We start from the raw sequence: 15014 nt of genomic DNA on the forward strand, positions 1-15014 counted from the left end.
AGTGCAGTCACAAATATCTGCAGCGTTGCCAAGTCAACGCACAGACCCTGCTAAGACAGGAAAAATCAGAGTCTGAGCAGAGGGCGACGCTGGTGCTACTGCAGGTCCTGACCGTGCCACTAGTATAGTTAACCTTGGACCACAGAGTATTTGACTGAAGAAATTACCTCAGCATGCTGCTAAATATCAATCACTGCCTAATCATGAGTGAGGTGAGATGGTTGGACTTCTAGTTGCAGCTGATATTTAAAAGGAAAGGCTTACAGGAATGAAAAAGAAACCCACTTGGAAAAGTGGGTGTTTGAGGGAGATTCAGAAAGGTGAGGGATATAAAAAGGCAGGGTCGAGAGAAAGAGAGAGTCGTAAAAGGCAGATAGGGGTGGAGTAAGGGAGTTATAAAGGGCGGAGTAAGCAAAGTAAAGGGGTAGGGCTGCAACAAACAATTGTTTTGATAATCGATTAATCTAACTATTATTATTTAATAGTACTAATACTATTCAATTATTTGATTGATTGTTCAGCTTTTTCAATTAGTTAAAATATTGAGTTAAACATATTCTAGCAAATAAATATAATAAGGTACACTCTAAAAAATGCTGGGTTGTTTCAACACAATGTTGGGTCAAATATGGACTACCCCAACTGTTGGGTTAAAAAGCTCATTTAAAAATTTAACCAAAATGTAACCCAACAGTTGGGTTAGTCCATATTTGACCCAACATTGGGTTGAAACAACCCAGCATTTTTTAGAGTGTAATCACGTCAGCTTTTGAAAATCATATTACTACTATGTAATTACAATTATTATACAATTAATTTTTTTAAATACAAATACATATAATTGGCACAAAAAATGTGATGACAGACAAGAGAGACGTTCTTGATTTAACCCTAATGCTTGATTTAAGGCTATCTATTGCACAAAGTGCTATATAAATAAACGTGACGTGACTGGACTTTAGAGTACTGAGCTGCAGAACTTGTGTAGTCATCCACATCGCTATAATCGCTACAGCCTCACACTCGTCAAACTGCGTTATTGCAGGCTCTTACATTTGGTCATATGAGATCGAAGGACTACTTGACGACAAAAGTATTTCTGGAAAAAAATTTACTGTCACCGTTATTGTTATCGATTCACCCCTAGTAAGGGGAGTATTAAACCGCACGGTCTGGAAAGGGAGGTGGAATATTGCAGAATATGTAAAGGGAGAAATGGGGAAAAGTGAAAGAGTGAGGTCAGAATGAGATAAAGTCTTAAAGGGTGTGGTCAGAAGAGGAGAGAATGATGGAGGGTGTTATGAAGAGGTCAAAATGAAGGGGACCGATAAATAGTAAGGTCAGATGGGGAGGGAATTGTAAAGTGTGAGGTCAGAATGAGGGCGAATGTCAAAGAGTGGGATCAAAATGGGGGGAGGAATGTGAAAGGGCGGAGTCAGGAAAAAGGGGAGTGTTAATGGGCGGGTTCAGAACGGAGGAGTCTTAACAGGTGGGGTCCCAATTGGGGAAATGGTAAGCGGTGGGGTCAGATTGAGGGGGAGTGAAAAATAGGTGGAAATGAGGGGAATGGTAAGGGGTCCTCACCATTTATATTAAGGGGTGGAGTCAGAATGAGGGGCAGTATCAGGGCAGAATGAAGAAGTGTGTTAAAATGACGGGGAGTGATAAATAGTGAGGTCAGATGGGGGCGGGAATTCTAAAGAGTGTGGTCAGAATGAGGGAGAATGTAAAAGACTGGAATCAGAATGAGGGGAGGCGTGTTAATGGGCGGGGTCAGAATGATGGGTGGAGACAGATTGAGAAGAGTGGAAAATCGAGATCAGCAGTGTTAAAGAGCGGGGTCAACTCTTTGATGAGATTTGCTGCTTGCAGTTAAGTGTAGAGTCATAATAAGGGGAATGTTAAAGGGTGAGGTCAGAATGAGGGTCAGCAAATGAGGAGTAGTTAAAAGGCGGGGTCAGAGAGAGAGAGAGAGATCAGGTGTGATTGGCAGTGTTGGACAGGAATGTTGCCTTTAAAGATCAGAAATAGGGAAACAAACATTGTGGAATGATAGAGAGACGTGAAGTTTTGCATGGAAATAATGGCGGGGAATAATGGTAGGAATATGAAGAAACTGAGATGGTCAGGTTCAATTTACTTAATAATATGCTCAACATCACTGGAAGGTATTTAGCATGGAAAATGAGACAATAAAAACTATCATCATTATATTAGCCAATTTGCTTTTCTGTTTTATTGCATTACTATGCACCAGAAATAATCATATACAGAACAATAACACCTAAACCGAAGAGGTCTGGTAGGTTTCTCAGGACTTTGGGTTTTCTCATTGAGAAACGACAACATGAAGGTGTCTCGCTTTCTGCTTCAGTGAATAATGCCACACTTTTGATATATGGATGCAGAAAGTATGCATGGACTTTGACTAATCTAGCATGGTAATTTCCCCAGCAGAGTGAATTAAGACTGTTTTCATACACGTGAAGGTGACCTTGTCCACCAGCCTGCCATTCGGTGATTATTTTGTCCCCCTCTCTCTCTTTCTTTCTCTCTCGCTCTCTCTCTCTCTCTCTCTCGCCTTTAATATGATGATTTTGGTAGATGATGTGAATACAGTTGTTTTTTGTTATAAACACATTTTAATTATCAAAAAAAGTATTCGGCTGTGTCCTGCATTTTGCAGGCACCTATGTTACTGCAAGATAAATATTGTAGCCTTGACTGCAGTTGTTGAGTTATTTTAAGCAAAAAAGAAAAATCTGTGCATTCACGTGATTTATTAGTCTATTAAAACTCAAAATTTAAGGCATTCTAAATTGTAGACGGCAAAAATGCTTCTGTATGCTTTTTATATTTATATAATTTAATATAGTTCACTTAATCTATATCACACAAAGAGTACTGTTTTTCTGCAGATATCAGCATGACAACTAATTTAATAATCATTTTATACAAGTTCAATAAAGTTAGCAATAAGTGACTTACATTTTAGACATAATATTGCTTGTTTTCGCTCAATTTTGCCAACGAAAATAGTTCCAAACCAAGATCACAGTACTGTTTTGTGTCTCTGAGCAATGGCGTTTACTTATGAATGAATCAGCTTTTTGAACGAATCGGACGAAAAAATGATTCAGTGATTCAGCAGAGTTAAATGCTTTGTTTCTGAATGAATCAGTCGTTTGAATGAGTCGGTTGAATCTCAATGACTCTCATTGACAGTCACCTGCTGCCACCTACTGGCGGTTTTAATTTTAACATTTCGACTATTTTTTCAAATAACAGTATTGAACGTTTTATGTTAAAAACAAAACATTATTTATCCATCTGTAACTGCAGGTTAAATGCATCCATGTCCCCTCTGAGATACATAAACTGTGTAAATACATCTAAATGCTATTTCAGATGCAGATTCCAGAAATGTTTTCTTATGTTGGAATGAAAGACACTAAGTATCAGATGAAGTGCTTCTTATTCTTACCCAAAAATACAAAATGGAAGAAAGAGTTAAAACTGAACACAATCTTGCTACTCAAGCTGTGTATGACAATTTTTAAATATATTTATTTGCTTCTTTTCCATTTTGCATTTACTTGTACTCTTACTTTCAATACTTACATACATTTAAGATAAAAAACATACTTTTCATACTTAAGTACAATAAATATCACATACTTTAAGACTTTTACTCAAGTAATATTCTAAACAGTGACTTCAACTTCTACCAAAGTCATTTTCTGGTAAGATATTTGTACTTTTACTTGAGTATGGCTTTCAGGCACTTTATACACCTCTGGGCTTGAGTGAGCGGCGCCCGGCAGATTCGACGAAGGAGGCTTGCGGCAACCACATGCAGTAGTGGAGGTAACGAATTACAACTACTCACGTTACTGTAATTGAGTAGTTTTTTCAGGTACTTGTACTTTTTTGAGTATATTTTTAAAGCTGAACTTTTACTTGTACTTGAGTACAAATTAAGCAAAATAATCTACTTCATTACTTTTAAATCATAGTACACCCACAATTTGAATTGATATTCAAACATTTGATGGCACTTCAGTAGCCAATAAAGATATCCGATCGTGAAGGGACCGATAACAGCCCTGATATCTGAACCGGGAAAAGCTGCCACTGCAGCAGGTGAAGAGCTGATCTGACAGTGAGGGAGCTCAGCGTAATTTATGGACTCAAAGTTTGGAGAAACAAACTACATGGTAATGTTATCATAAATATCTATATTTCGATACAGATACTGAAATATCTGACACGGTTCCATTACTCATTTTCCCAGTATCTACCGAATATAGCCTACACAAATACAAGCTGCATCTCTCTCTCCTTTCTGACAGTGAGTTTGACACGCATCCGAGTCTGAATGTCCGCGCGGGATTGCAGGTATTCCGCATAATTTTAATCATTCCCAAGCAAATGTGGTGAGCGCTTTATTGTAACATGAGAACACAGTCATGTAATCGCAGAAAACTGGATGCGAGCTCTCAAATAGGCCTAACTTGCAATCAAAGATGGAACTTTAATTTCTTTACAATGTAAATTTATCATAGAAATATTTTCAAAGCCATCTGATGTTCTATCTAAATAAATAGGCCTAACATACTGTATATGCCTCTTAAATCACTGCTTATAAAAATTCAATGTTGTCATATCTTGAATACCTCAAACTGAATTGAGGTCATTTGTTTTATAATTTCATTACTGACTGTGTACTTGTCTTTTTTTGTCAATTCAATTCAGTTTGAAATCAAGCTTCCTTGTGATGTAAGCTTTTGCAACAACGTTACCAAATACACAGAATGAGCAAATGTTTAAGATTGAGATTTTTGTAATGGTAATTGATCCATATTTATATGTATGTAGATAAAAGCCTATATTAAAATCTGTTCATCATATAAAGCCAATGTGTCTTTTTAGAAGACTTGGATTAAACCAATTTCAAAGCTTGAAATAATGATTGCCTTGAAAAAATGGATGGACCAAATTTTTTTAAATATTTATATGGCAGTATACAGTATGTGGTACTTTTGCCAATGGTATTGAAAATGTTGTCATGAAATCAAAAATGACCCTTTACTTTTTTAGTGCACATTATTAGTCTTGTGGTGAACAATTGAACCATGCAAGTCAATACAATGGAAAAAAAAATGTCTGCTGTCGCTTCCGCTCTGGAATGGCGTTCTCGCCCTGATGACGTCAGTTTAACGGCTTGGGGAGAATCCTTTTGTTAAGTCATGACGTAAGGACTGCTGTTTCCGGGTCCATGCCTCTACTTATTTCACTTGAGAATACTATCTCAACAGCCATTTATGAGCACTATTTAATTAATATTACATATTTAAACTAAGCATTTAAAAATTTGCTGTGCACACTACAGTCTCCGTGCTCACAGTGTCTCACACACTAATATTTTAGCTGAATCACTGTCAGGCCATCCAGGATTTCAATATGGAGATTAGGGTTATAATTTTTCAGTATTACATGACATTGTGAGTGTGTATATGCACAGTTTGTTGTTTTTTGGGGGGCTTCTGGCAGAGTGTTAGGACCCTTAAGCGGTGAAGCGTGATGTCAGATGTAACGAGCAAATATTCTTAACCACTATACAACCATGAATCTGCTCTGAGCAAGAGGTGGAGAGGAGGTGCACCACAATAAAACCCCGCCTTTTATTCAATATTCCGTTTCACTTGGAAATACATCACAACACTGACGTCAGTTGCAACTTCCGGTTCACGTGTACTTTGATGCTGATATTTTTCAAGGTATTGAAGTTAGAAATTCCTGTATCATGACCACTAATTCACGTACTTTGTCAATAAGATAAAAGTGGGTTTTGTTCAAAGTAGCTATTATCCACATAGATCTTTGATATGAATATTTTTTGGTAATTAATTAAATATCGCCGGCTAAAAAGTAACTAGTAACTAGTACTCAGAGTAGTTTTTGAGAGGAGTACTTTGTACTTTTACTTAAGTACTGTTTTGGCACCAGTACTTTTACTTGTAATTGAGTATTATTTCAGCAATGTAACAGTACTTATACATTTTCAGTACTCTTTCCACCACTGACCACATGTGACGACCCCGGGCTGGACTCCGCTTCGTCCACGGTGAAAGCCGAAACAATAGTGAGTTTGTCAATTCTGAGGAATAAAAGCCAGACGTCAGGGATTATCATTCCTTATCAGAATTGTGAGATATAATCTCAGAATTGCAAGAATAAAGTCAGAATTTTGAAATTATAAACTCAAATTTACTTTTTCTCTTATTCTTTTATGCCATGGCTTCCAAAGACTGCTACTTTAAAACTTTCATTTTCTGCCACCAGATAGGCTCCGCCCACAAAAAAAGCATCACTGTTTGCACTGTTGGTCTATAACAACTTCATTTCTAAATTCATACATTTCCAAAATCACTAAAATCCTATAATTAATATAATAAATTAATATAATTATTAAATTGGTTCCAATCTGTGACATTTTAATTTAGGCTTGAAGCTGTTGTTCTACTACTGTCCCATTCTGTAAAAACAGTAATATCATGAAATATTATTACAATTTAAAATAACTATTTTCAATTTGAATATATTTCTAAATATATTTTATTCCTGTGATGCAAAGCTGCATTTTCAGCATCATTACTCCAGTCTTCAGTGTCGCATGATCCTTCAGAAATCATTCTAATATGCTGATTTGGAATATTTCTTATCAGTTGAAAACAGATGTGTTGCTTAAAAATTGTTTAGGAAACCATGATGCATTTTTTCAGGATTCTTTGATATAGAAAGTTCAAAAGAGTAGCATTATTATTTTGAAAAAAAATTTCAATGTGATGTTTAAGTAGTTGAAACATTTCATTTGACCTCCTGATGCTTTCAGTGGCACCAGGTGGAAGAGTACAGGCCAGAGAAACCTATCTGAACACACACGTGGCCTTTTACATGACTTTATGCCTAGTTAGACTGTGTATGTGCATGTAGGCTACATCTAGTTGCCCTATCCATTTACACTACACACATTGCTAGGCATTAAATGCTAAGCCTCCACAGAGACTGGATTCCCATCTCGCCAACTGTCCCGTGAGAAATCAACCCCGGTGGTTTCAGTGTGTATCCCTCAGTAACCTGTAGCCTTTTTGTTTTTAACAAAACTGACTTGTTATATTTTGCAAAAACTATATATTCTCTCTAATATAAAGCCTTAAGCAACGAGAGGCCATACATTACAGTTATTCTTAGGTTAAAGGGACAGTTCACCTAAAAATAAACCTAAAAATATCAAATATTCTATCAATTACTCACACTCACATCGCTGTATGACGCTTTATAAAAAAGATATTTTGATTTTGATATGTTGATTTTTTTTAATCACATGTAAAATATGTGAAACACGTGTTCATATGTAAGCACATGGGTTTCCCACATTTACACCAAAATGTTCCAAAACCACATTTCACATGTTTCACATGTGTTTCATATATTTCACATGTGATTGTGTTAAGTTCATGTGGTTTATTCGAAAACATTGACAGAATTTTCATTTTTGGGTGAACTGTTTCTTTAAATGGTGAAGTTAGGAATAAAATGAAGCAGAAATTTTGCATTGATTGCTTTTATAAAACGACACTGATGCTCAACAAATAATTAAATGTATTAATAATAAGATGCATCAAGTAATATAATTATTTCACCTAACTGTAGGCTACAGTAACCGTATTAAGCCCATGGATATTGAACTCAATTGATTGTGCTCACAAGAGCTGAAGCAAAAGTCTAGTAGATGATTCAGAAAACATGTCGTTTTGGTATCCAGCGGACTTCAGCTCCAGGCCTTTTGTAAAAACTACAGACTGAACTTTTGCATTTTTGTATTCTTTATATTCTTTGGACTTTTGCTATCAAATAAACAGGATTTCTCGGTGCAGGTGACAGAGTACACATTGTTAATTTGCATATACTATTGATATTACAAATGTAGATGAAAATGAGTGAAGTTAGCCTTTAAGTCTAAATATGTGATCACAATTTTTAAATCACAGGAACATTTTTGCATAGGTAATATTTAAATTCCCCTGAACAAACTTGCAACCTATTTTAGTGCCATGAACCACATGGCATATTTTATAGCAAAGACAAGTAATGAGTGGTATAGTCTCAGGTTTAACAAATATGCCATTGGTTGACAAAATTTCACAAGCAAATCCAATAATTAAATTGAAATCTGTGTGATCGGGTGTTTCACGTGAGGCCAAAAATGTTGCCCATGCAGATTTCACACATGTTCAAGTGCTTCATACAGTACAAAATTGTAATAATGTAAGCGAACATTTGGTCTCAATAATGAAATATCATTGCACACCCAACAGAAAGTCACAATAACTACACGGACAGTGGACATATCCATGCACCCATCCATATGTACATGCATGAGATATGCATTCATTAAACAACTGTAAGAAGGATCACATTAAAACAAATGACTTCTGCTTTCACACTGTGCCTAGTATTTTATCATAAACACACACGCATGCCTTCAGGCTCTGGCCTAGCGCAGCACTGTAAGCGTGAGTGCTGTTTGTCTACAGGCTGAAACTGATCTGGACGTATGAGGAATGAGCAGGTAAAGAAATGGACCTAAAGACAGGACACGAGAGAGGGGGGGGGGGGGGGGGGGCGGGGGGAAACTAAAAGACCTTCAGGATTAATTAGGCGTCAGATTGGTTGCGGGGCATGGGCGCTCCGTGCATGCAAAATATCCTCTCAGCCTGTCGGGTCATAATTCAGCAACATGCTCAAGTGCTTTGTCATTTTTGTTTCATTTTACTTGTGTTTTTGGATCCTTATTGTGTTTTTTTTCAGCTTGTTGATATTTCACACTTCGTTCCTCAACAGAGCACAAAAAATTGCACAAGTCTTGGGCTCGTGATTGATTGTTTCTTTGAGTTTTCGTTCTGTGGTGCCGCTGTGCCAGGCTGCTGGCCGTCACACTGTATTCGGAACAGATGCAAATGATTGTGCATTAACTTGCTGCTGAATTCAGGTCCCATAAGAGCCTTTGACCTCATTCAGTTGTATTTTTAGTTGTGTTTGCCATCTATCTTCTACAAAGTGACATGAGCAGCATATCAAAGATGTCCGAAATGATGCAAAAACAGAGGAGGATTAGTGGGTCACCTTTCAGCCTTTCACATTATGTCATTTCCTGAGGCACAGGAAGTGCTCGTCTTTGAATACCAATTGGTAATTCAAGATGAACCGGCTGTTATGAGCTTAATCTTCATTCCTGACCAAGAATGCTTGCACTCACTTTGGGAGAACATTGTGATATTCAGAACAAGGCTGATATGACTCGCAAAGCATCTCACCAATTTGAATGAATTAATTGTTTAAGGAAGATGGGCGGTTACTGTGGTACAGTGACTCACTTTTTAAAGGGGTCATATGAGGCGATTTCAAGTTTTCCTTTCTCTTTGGAGTGGTACAAGCTGATCGTGAATAGATAAGATCCCTAAAGTTGCAAAGACTAAAGTCTCAAACCCAAAGAGATACTCTTTATAAAAGTTGAGACTCGTCCACGCCCTCCTAAAACGGCTTGTTTAAACACGTCCCCAACATGTCTACGTCACTGTGTGGGAAGATTTAAATAACACCACCCAAATGTTCATGCAAAGAAAGAAGGCGTAACTTTTATTCTCGCTGTAGTATTGTTGCCGCCGCCGCCATGGTATTGTTTTTGTCTTGTCGCACCGGGACACGGCATCACAGTATGTGAGGGGCGTAACATTTCCGTCACATGCTTGAGGCATTCGGCCAATCACAACGCACTGGATCGCTGGCCAATCAGAGCACACCTCGCTTTTCAGACCGATGAGTTTTGTAAAAATCGACGCGTTTCAGAAAGGCGGGGCATAGAGGAGAAACAATAATGTACAGTATGTGGAAAATAATGTGTTTTTTTAACCTTAAACTGCATAAACACATTTCATTACACCAAATACACAAAATAATGTTCTTTTTTAGCAACGTCATATGACCCCTTTAAGCTTTTGTAAGAATCTTACAGTATATGTAAGGGATAGTTCACCCCAAAATGAAAATCACTCATTTCCACTTACTCTCATGGCGTTCCAAATCCATGTGATTTTCTTATGTGGAACTAAAATAAGAAGTTACATAAGTCCATCTTTCACTGGGGGAAAAAAATAATGTCTTTATAATAAAATTATAAAGTTTGCTCTAAAGCAGAATAAATAGTAACATCCATTTATTCCTTTTTTTCTGTAGCCTCTGAAGGCTTCTCATTTTTAAATGAGAAAATGTGTTCATTTTGCCTAAATATCATATCTCCATTCTGTTCAAAAGTGTTCACCCCCCGGCTCTTAATGCATCGTTTTGTTTTTATGTAAAACTTGTGGCAGTGTTTCATTCAACTTGGAATATAATTGTATATAGTAATCATATGGACTAGTGTTTTTTGTTGTTGTTGTTTTTGTCTGTTTCAAACAAATTCTTCTTTACAATGTTTCATTTTGTGTTCCACAGAAGAAAGAAACTCACAGGTTTGGAGTTGACCCATGAAATTCACTGATGAACTTGCCCAAAATGCAATACTGCTTTTAGACCAATGTACCAAAGTCATCTGTGCTTTTATATTCCATCAACATATTTATAATAAAAAGTCAAACTGTTTTAGAGTGCTGTTTTGAACCCTTTTTGCCTTTCAAACAGTTTCATGACATGTACAGTGCAGGCATTTGCGGTAATCTGGTTTGCCTCAGCACCTCACCACGAACAGGGAAATTCCATTTTCTGCATTTCTAAAGCAGAGCTTCCCAAGAACTGCCATGTCGCTCACTATATGCAACACTGACATTCTCAAACCTCACCTCTGCTAATGGAGATCACACTAGTGTATGTACCCCCATGCAGACAGATAAATTAATAATGACAGTGCGCATTTAGTTGAAGTAGACCAGATTCTCCAAGCGCTCCTTTCAGCTCCCTCTGCTGGTGCACTTATGAACTCGCTCACAAGACCATTAAGATATTTCGGTGTGAGTGGACATGGACTCTCTCCCTGTGCGTGCCTCCGTGACTGCCATGTCAAATTAGGACTTTTTGGTTTTTACACAGTGCCTCTAATGACCAGTTCGGAGGCCAACATACTGTCTGCAAAAGAATTCCCTGTTCTCCCTCTATCACCACACACACACAGCCATTAACCAAAATTGTAAAAACATCCTTTAGTAGCAGAACTCTTTCCTGGAGAGAGCTGGAGGGTGGGTTAGTGAGGTCTGACCACGGCAGTTAACTTTACACATCAGCTAACACCCTCCAATCATAGGTGGAGCCGTTGGGACTGCAGAACAGGACTGTAGATCAAAGCAGATGTTGTACAAGCGCGTATTAAGATGTGAAGGTTACGTCTCATAACAATGACACGTCCCTGGTGATCCACGCGAAGAGAAACGGTGAGAAGTAGTGATACTGTAATTGACTTAGCCTGTCGCCGTGCCGAGTGTAAGGCAGCCTGGTCAAACCAGGGGCTAATGAAGAAATCTGTGTCGTGAGAGGCCACGGATTGATATGCAGGCTTAATAAATGTCGGTCGCGATGCGGAACGCATCAGTTCATGGGCTGGGGTTTCTGAGAATGTTGTGTTGTGTTAATACAACGAATTCTGGCTGTCTTGACTACCGAGTGTGATTGGATGAAGGAAGCATACAGTTCTCTGGGTACATTGCCATTTCTGCCTGCCGCTTCAGCTAGCTATGTAGCTATGTTTCCATCCACTTATTTTTATGTGCATTTTTGGATATCGCATTAAAAACCACTAGATGGAAACACCAAGATGCGCATAAATGTGCATAAAAATGTATGTGCTAATTATTATTTTTTATATAATTTTTTATACGGTAAGAAATCATGAGCATAAACTACAATGGAAACACATTTACCGAATAATTCCACAATGCGCATCAAAAAAGTCACATGACTTTGTGCGATGGGGCAGCATATCTGGACTAACCAGTAGACCGATTTCATTGCACAGCATCTGAAATGTTATTTTGGTCATTGTCAAATGCCTGATCCAAAATCTGTCGTCAAAGTGGTTCAGTTTAATTACCTACCAGAGCTGTCTTACATGACTGCATTCCCAAACAGCAGGCATCCGCCTCCGAAAGTAAAATAACAACTTGGTTTATTGCATTTTGTCTGCATGCTCTGAAGCACAAGAATATTATACATGCAAAAAGACCTACAGTGGCTTCTCCTATTTCAGCAAATTACCTTTTTCTTAGTCATATTTGGCACCAGTTTACCAGGAAGCTCAAATTTTGGGTCTCACTTTATTTTAAGGTCCAGTTCTCACTATTAACTAACTATTAACTACAACTTTTGCCTTGATAAACTCCTAATTTGCTGATTATTAATAGTTAGTAAGGTAGTTGTTAAGTTTAGGTATTAAGTAGGATTAGAGATGTAGAATATGTTTATGCAGAAAATGTGCTTTATAAGTACTAGTAAAGAGCCAATATGCTAGTATTATGCATGCTAATAAGAGAACTGGACCCTTTACTAAAGTGTTACCAAATTTTGTTCTTTTCATCTCACTGGATGGATATGGTGTTTTATTCGCACGTTTTAGGCATTATTACAATTTTGTGCTTAAGTTAAATTCTCAATTTTGGATGTAAACATAGCTAATGTAACAATACTCTCCTATCAGAATTAAGCTTATTTTGACCACATTGAAGCTTATTTTGGCTGTGCACCACCCTCTTATGAAAACGCAGCAGGTTTTTCTTCTAAAAAATGACTACGTTTTTGCATGTAAAAAGAAATGTGAGTGGTTTTTGTTTCTGCAAAACAATGAACATCCATGAATTCAATTGGTTGTTTGTATGGAATTTTTTTCTAAACACTCTGTTGTCCGTTTTTCATCATAAGGATGCATCTTTGCGAAATATGCTCATTTTAATTAAAACAGCTATTGCATTTGTCTGTTATCATCATTTTGTCAGAAAGTTAACTCTTTGAGAAAATCAAAGTCTCCTAAGCTAACTCTCTCCTATCCGAATTAAGCTTATTTTGACCACATTGAAGCTTATTTTGGCTGTGCACCACCCTCTTATGAAAACGCAGCAGGTTTTTCTTCTAAAAAATGACTACGTTTTTGCATGTAAAAAGAAATGTGAGTGGTTTTTGTTTCTGCAAAACAATGAACATCCATGAATTCAATTGGTTGTTTGTATGGAATTTTTTTCTAAACACTCTGTTGTCCGTTTTTCATCATAAGGATGCATCTTTGCGAAATATGCTCATTTTAATTAAAACAGCTATTGCATTTGTCTGTTATCATCATTTTGTCAGAAAGTTAACTCTTTGAGAAAATCAAAGTCTCCTAATTTTATCACTTCACCTTTTTTATGATTCTCAGTGGGGAACAATTTTACGTCAACCCTGTTAACCTTCATTGTGTAAAATATACAACAAATAACTTGAAAGTGAACTCATATCAGCATTAAATTATCTTTCTAAAAAGTATCTGAAGCTCTTTCTGACTGTAACTATGATCCAGAAAGGCGCTCACAAAGACAGAAAGCTGCTTCACACATCAATACATTCCAACCAAATAACTTACTTTGAGGCTTTACCAATCTCCAACACGGCGCAACGCTCATTTGACATTTTCCCTTGATTCCTTGTTGACTGCTTAGAATTTAAAAAGAACACCTGAAGCTATGAATCAAATGTCAGGTGTGGCAGTGTAGTGGAACTATATCAATACCGAGTGATATATGGCCTGCCGGAGGGTTTTTTGCAGGGCTAGGATCAGCGCTCAGGAGTGTCCAGATTATTCGACCATGACAGAAAGGGCACTGCATGAAAAGGTTTGGTGCTCTTGCCGTACCCAAGGGTTGGACAATGACATGACTGTGTTTTACTTTCTCAACAACTGTAATTGCTGAAATTGTCACATCCTGTTTCAAACATTTTTTTATTTTTTTTTACTCTCTAAAACTCAGAGTTTCAGGCAGGGTTTGCTGGTAACCAGGTTTGGCAACAGATGTTGAGAGTCTGTTCAAAGGAAGCAAACTAGGTTTGAAGTGATGTCTGGAATGGTGCACAGTGCTCTGGCTGGTATCTTCAAGAGAAGCAGAAGTGATGGAGTTGTGATGTTTCTGGTTGATGGTCAGAACGTTCTCCCTCAAAGATGACGGCAAAATGCTACTTCACAGGGCGTTTGAATGCGTCTCATCTCCGGTAGCACATAAAAGGTGCTTGTCGAGGCGATATTTGAAGTAGTGCATGTTTTCTCTTTGGTAGGTTGATTTGTTTGGATGCTGTTCTGTTTTACGTCTCATCCTAAACAGAGATACAACTCATGCAATGCTTCAAAGCATCAAGTAATTTTTCTTTCCTGATTAAAAAAAAACACACAGCTGTGGATCATTCAGGTAACAACACAGTATTAAGAATCAAGCAGATGTAAACTTTTGAACGGGGTCATTTTTATAAATTCAACTATTATTTTCTCTTGTGGACTATATGAAAACACGTGAATTCTTTTGAGTGAAATATCTTATTCAGGTCAGTACTAAATAAACAATAACATGCATTTTGTATGTTCCCTCTAATTTTGGTAAAATAATTAACATTTTGCACATTCTGAAAGGGGGATGTAAACTTATTATATATAGAGTGCTGTGAAAAGGTTTTTGCCCCCTGCTGGTTTTTTTTGTTTTTTTTTTTGCTTATCTGTCAAACACTTGAAAGATTCAGATCAAACCAATTTTAATATTACACAAATAGTAAATACAAAATGCAGGTTTGAAATAATGATTTAATTTATTGAGGGAAAAAAGCTATCCGAATCTGCCTGGCACTACATTAAAAAGTAATTGCCCCCTAAATCTAATAACTGGTGCCACCCTTGGCAGCAACAACTGCAATCAAGCATTTGCGATAGCTGGCAATGAGTCTTTCACATCGCG

The 15014-nt window shown here is 37.3% G+C and overlaps 1 protein-coding gene across 1 annotated transcript in view; it reads left to right on the forward strand.

Moving 5' to 3' along the window:
* The first annotated feature begins 203 nt into the window (after positions 1-203).
* LOC107588099 (double-stranded RNA-specific editase B2-like) overlaps positions 204-15014 on the forward strand; it is a 59812-nt gene continuing 45001 nt past the window's right edge. The window contains exon 1 of the mRNA XM_016276109.1: positions 204-212. Within this exon, the coding sequence (XP_016131595.1) occupies positions 204-212 (9 nt within the window). The remainder of the gene's footprint in view (positions 213-15014) is intronic.

Source organism: Sinocyclocheilus grahami, unplaced genomic scaffold, assembly GCF_001515645.1.
Source record: "Sinocyclocheilus grahami isolate Dianchi unplaced genomic scaffold, SAMN03320097.WGS_v1.1 scaffold98.1, whole genome shotgun sequence".
NCBI classification, from domain to species: domain Eukaryota; kingdom Metazoa; phylum Chordata; class Actinopteri; order Cypriniformes; family Cyprinidae; genus Sinocyclocheilus; species Sinocyclocheilus grahami.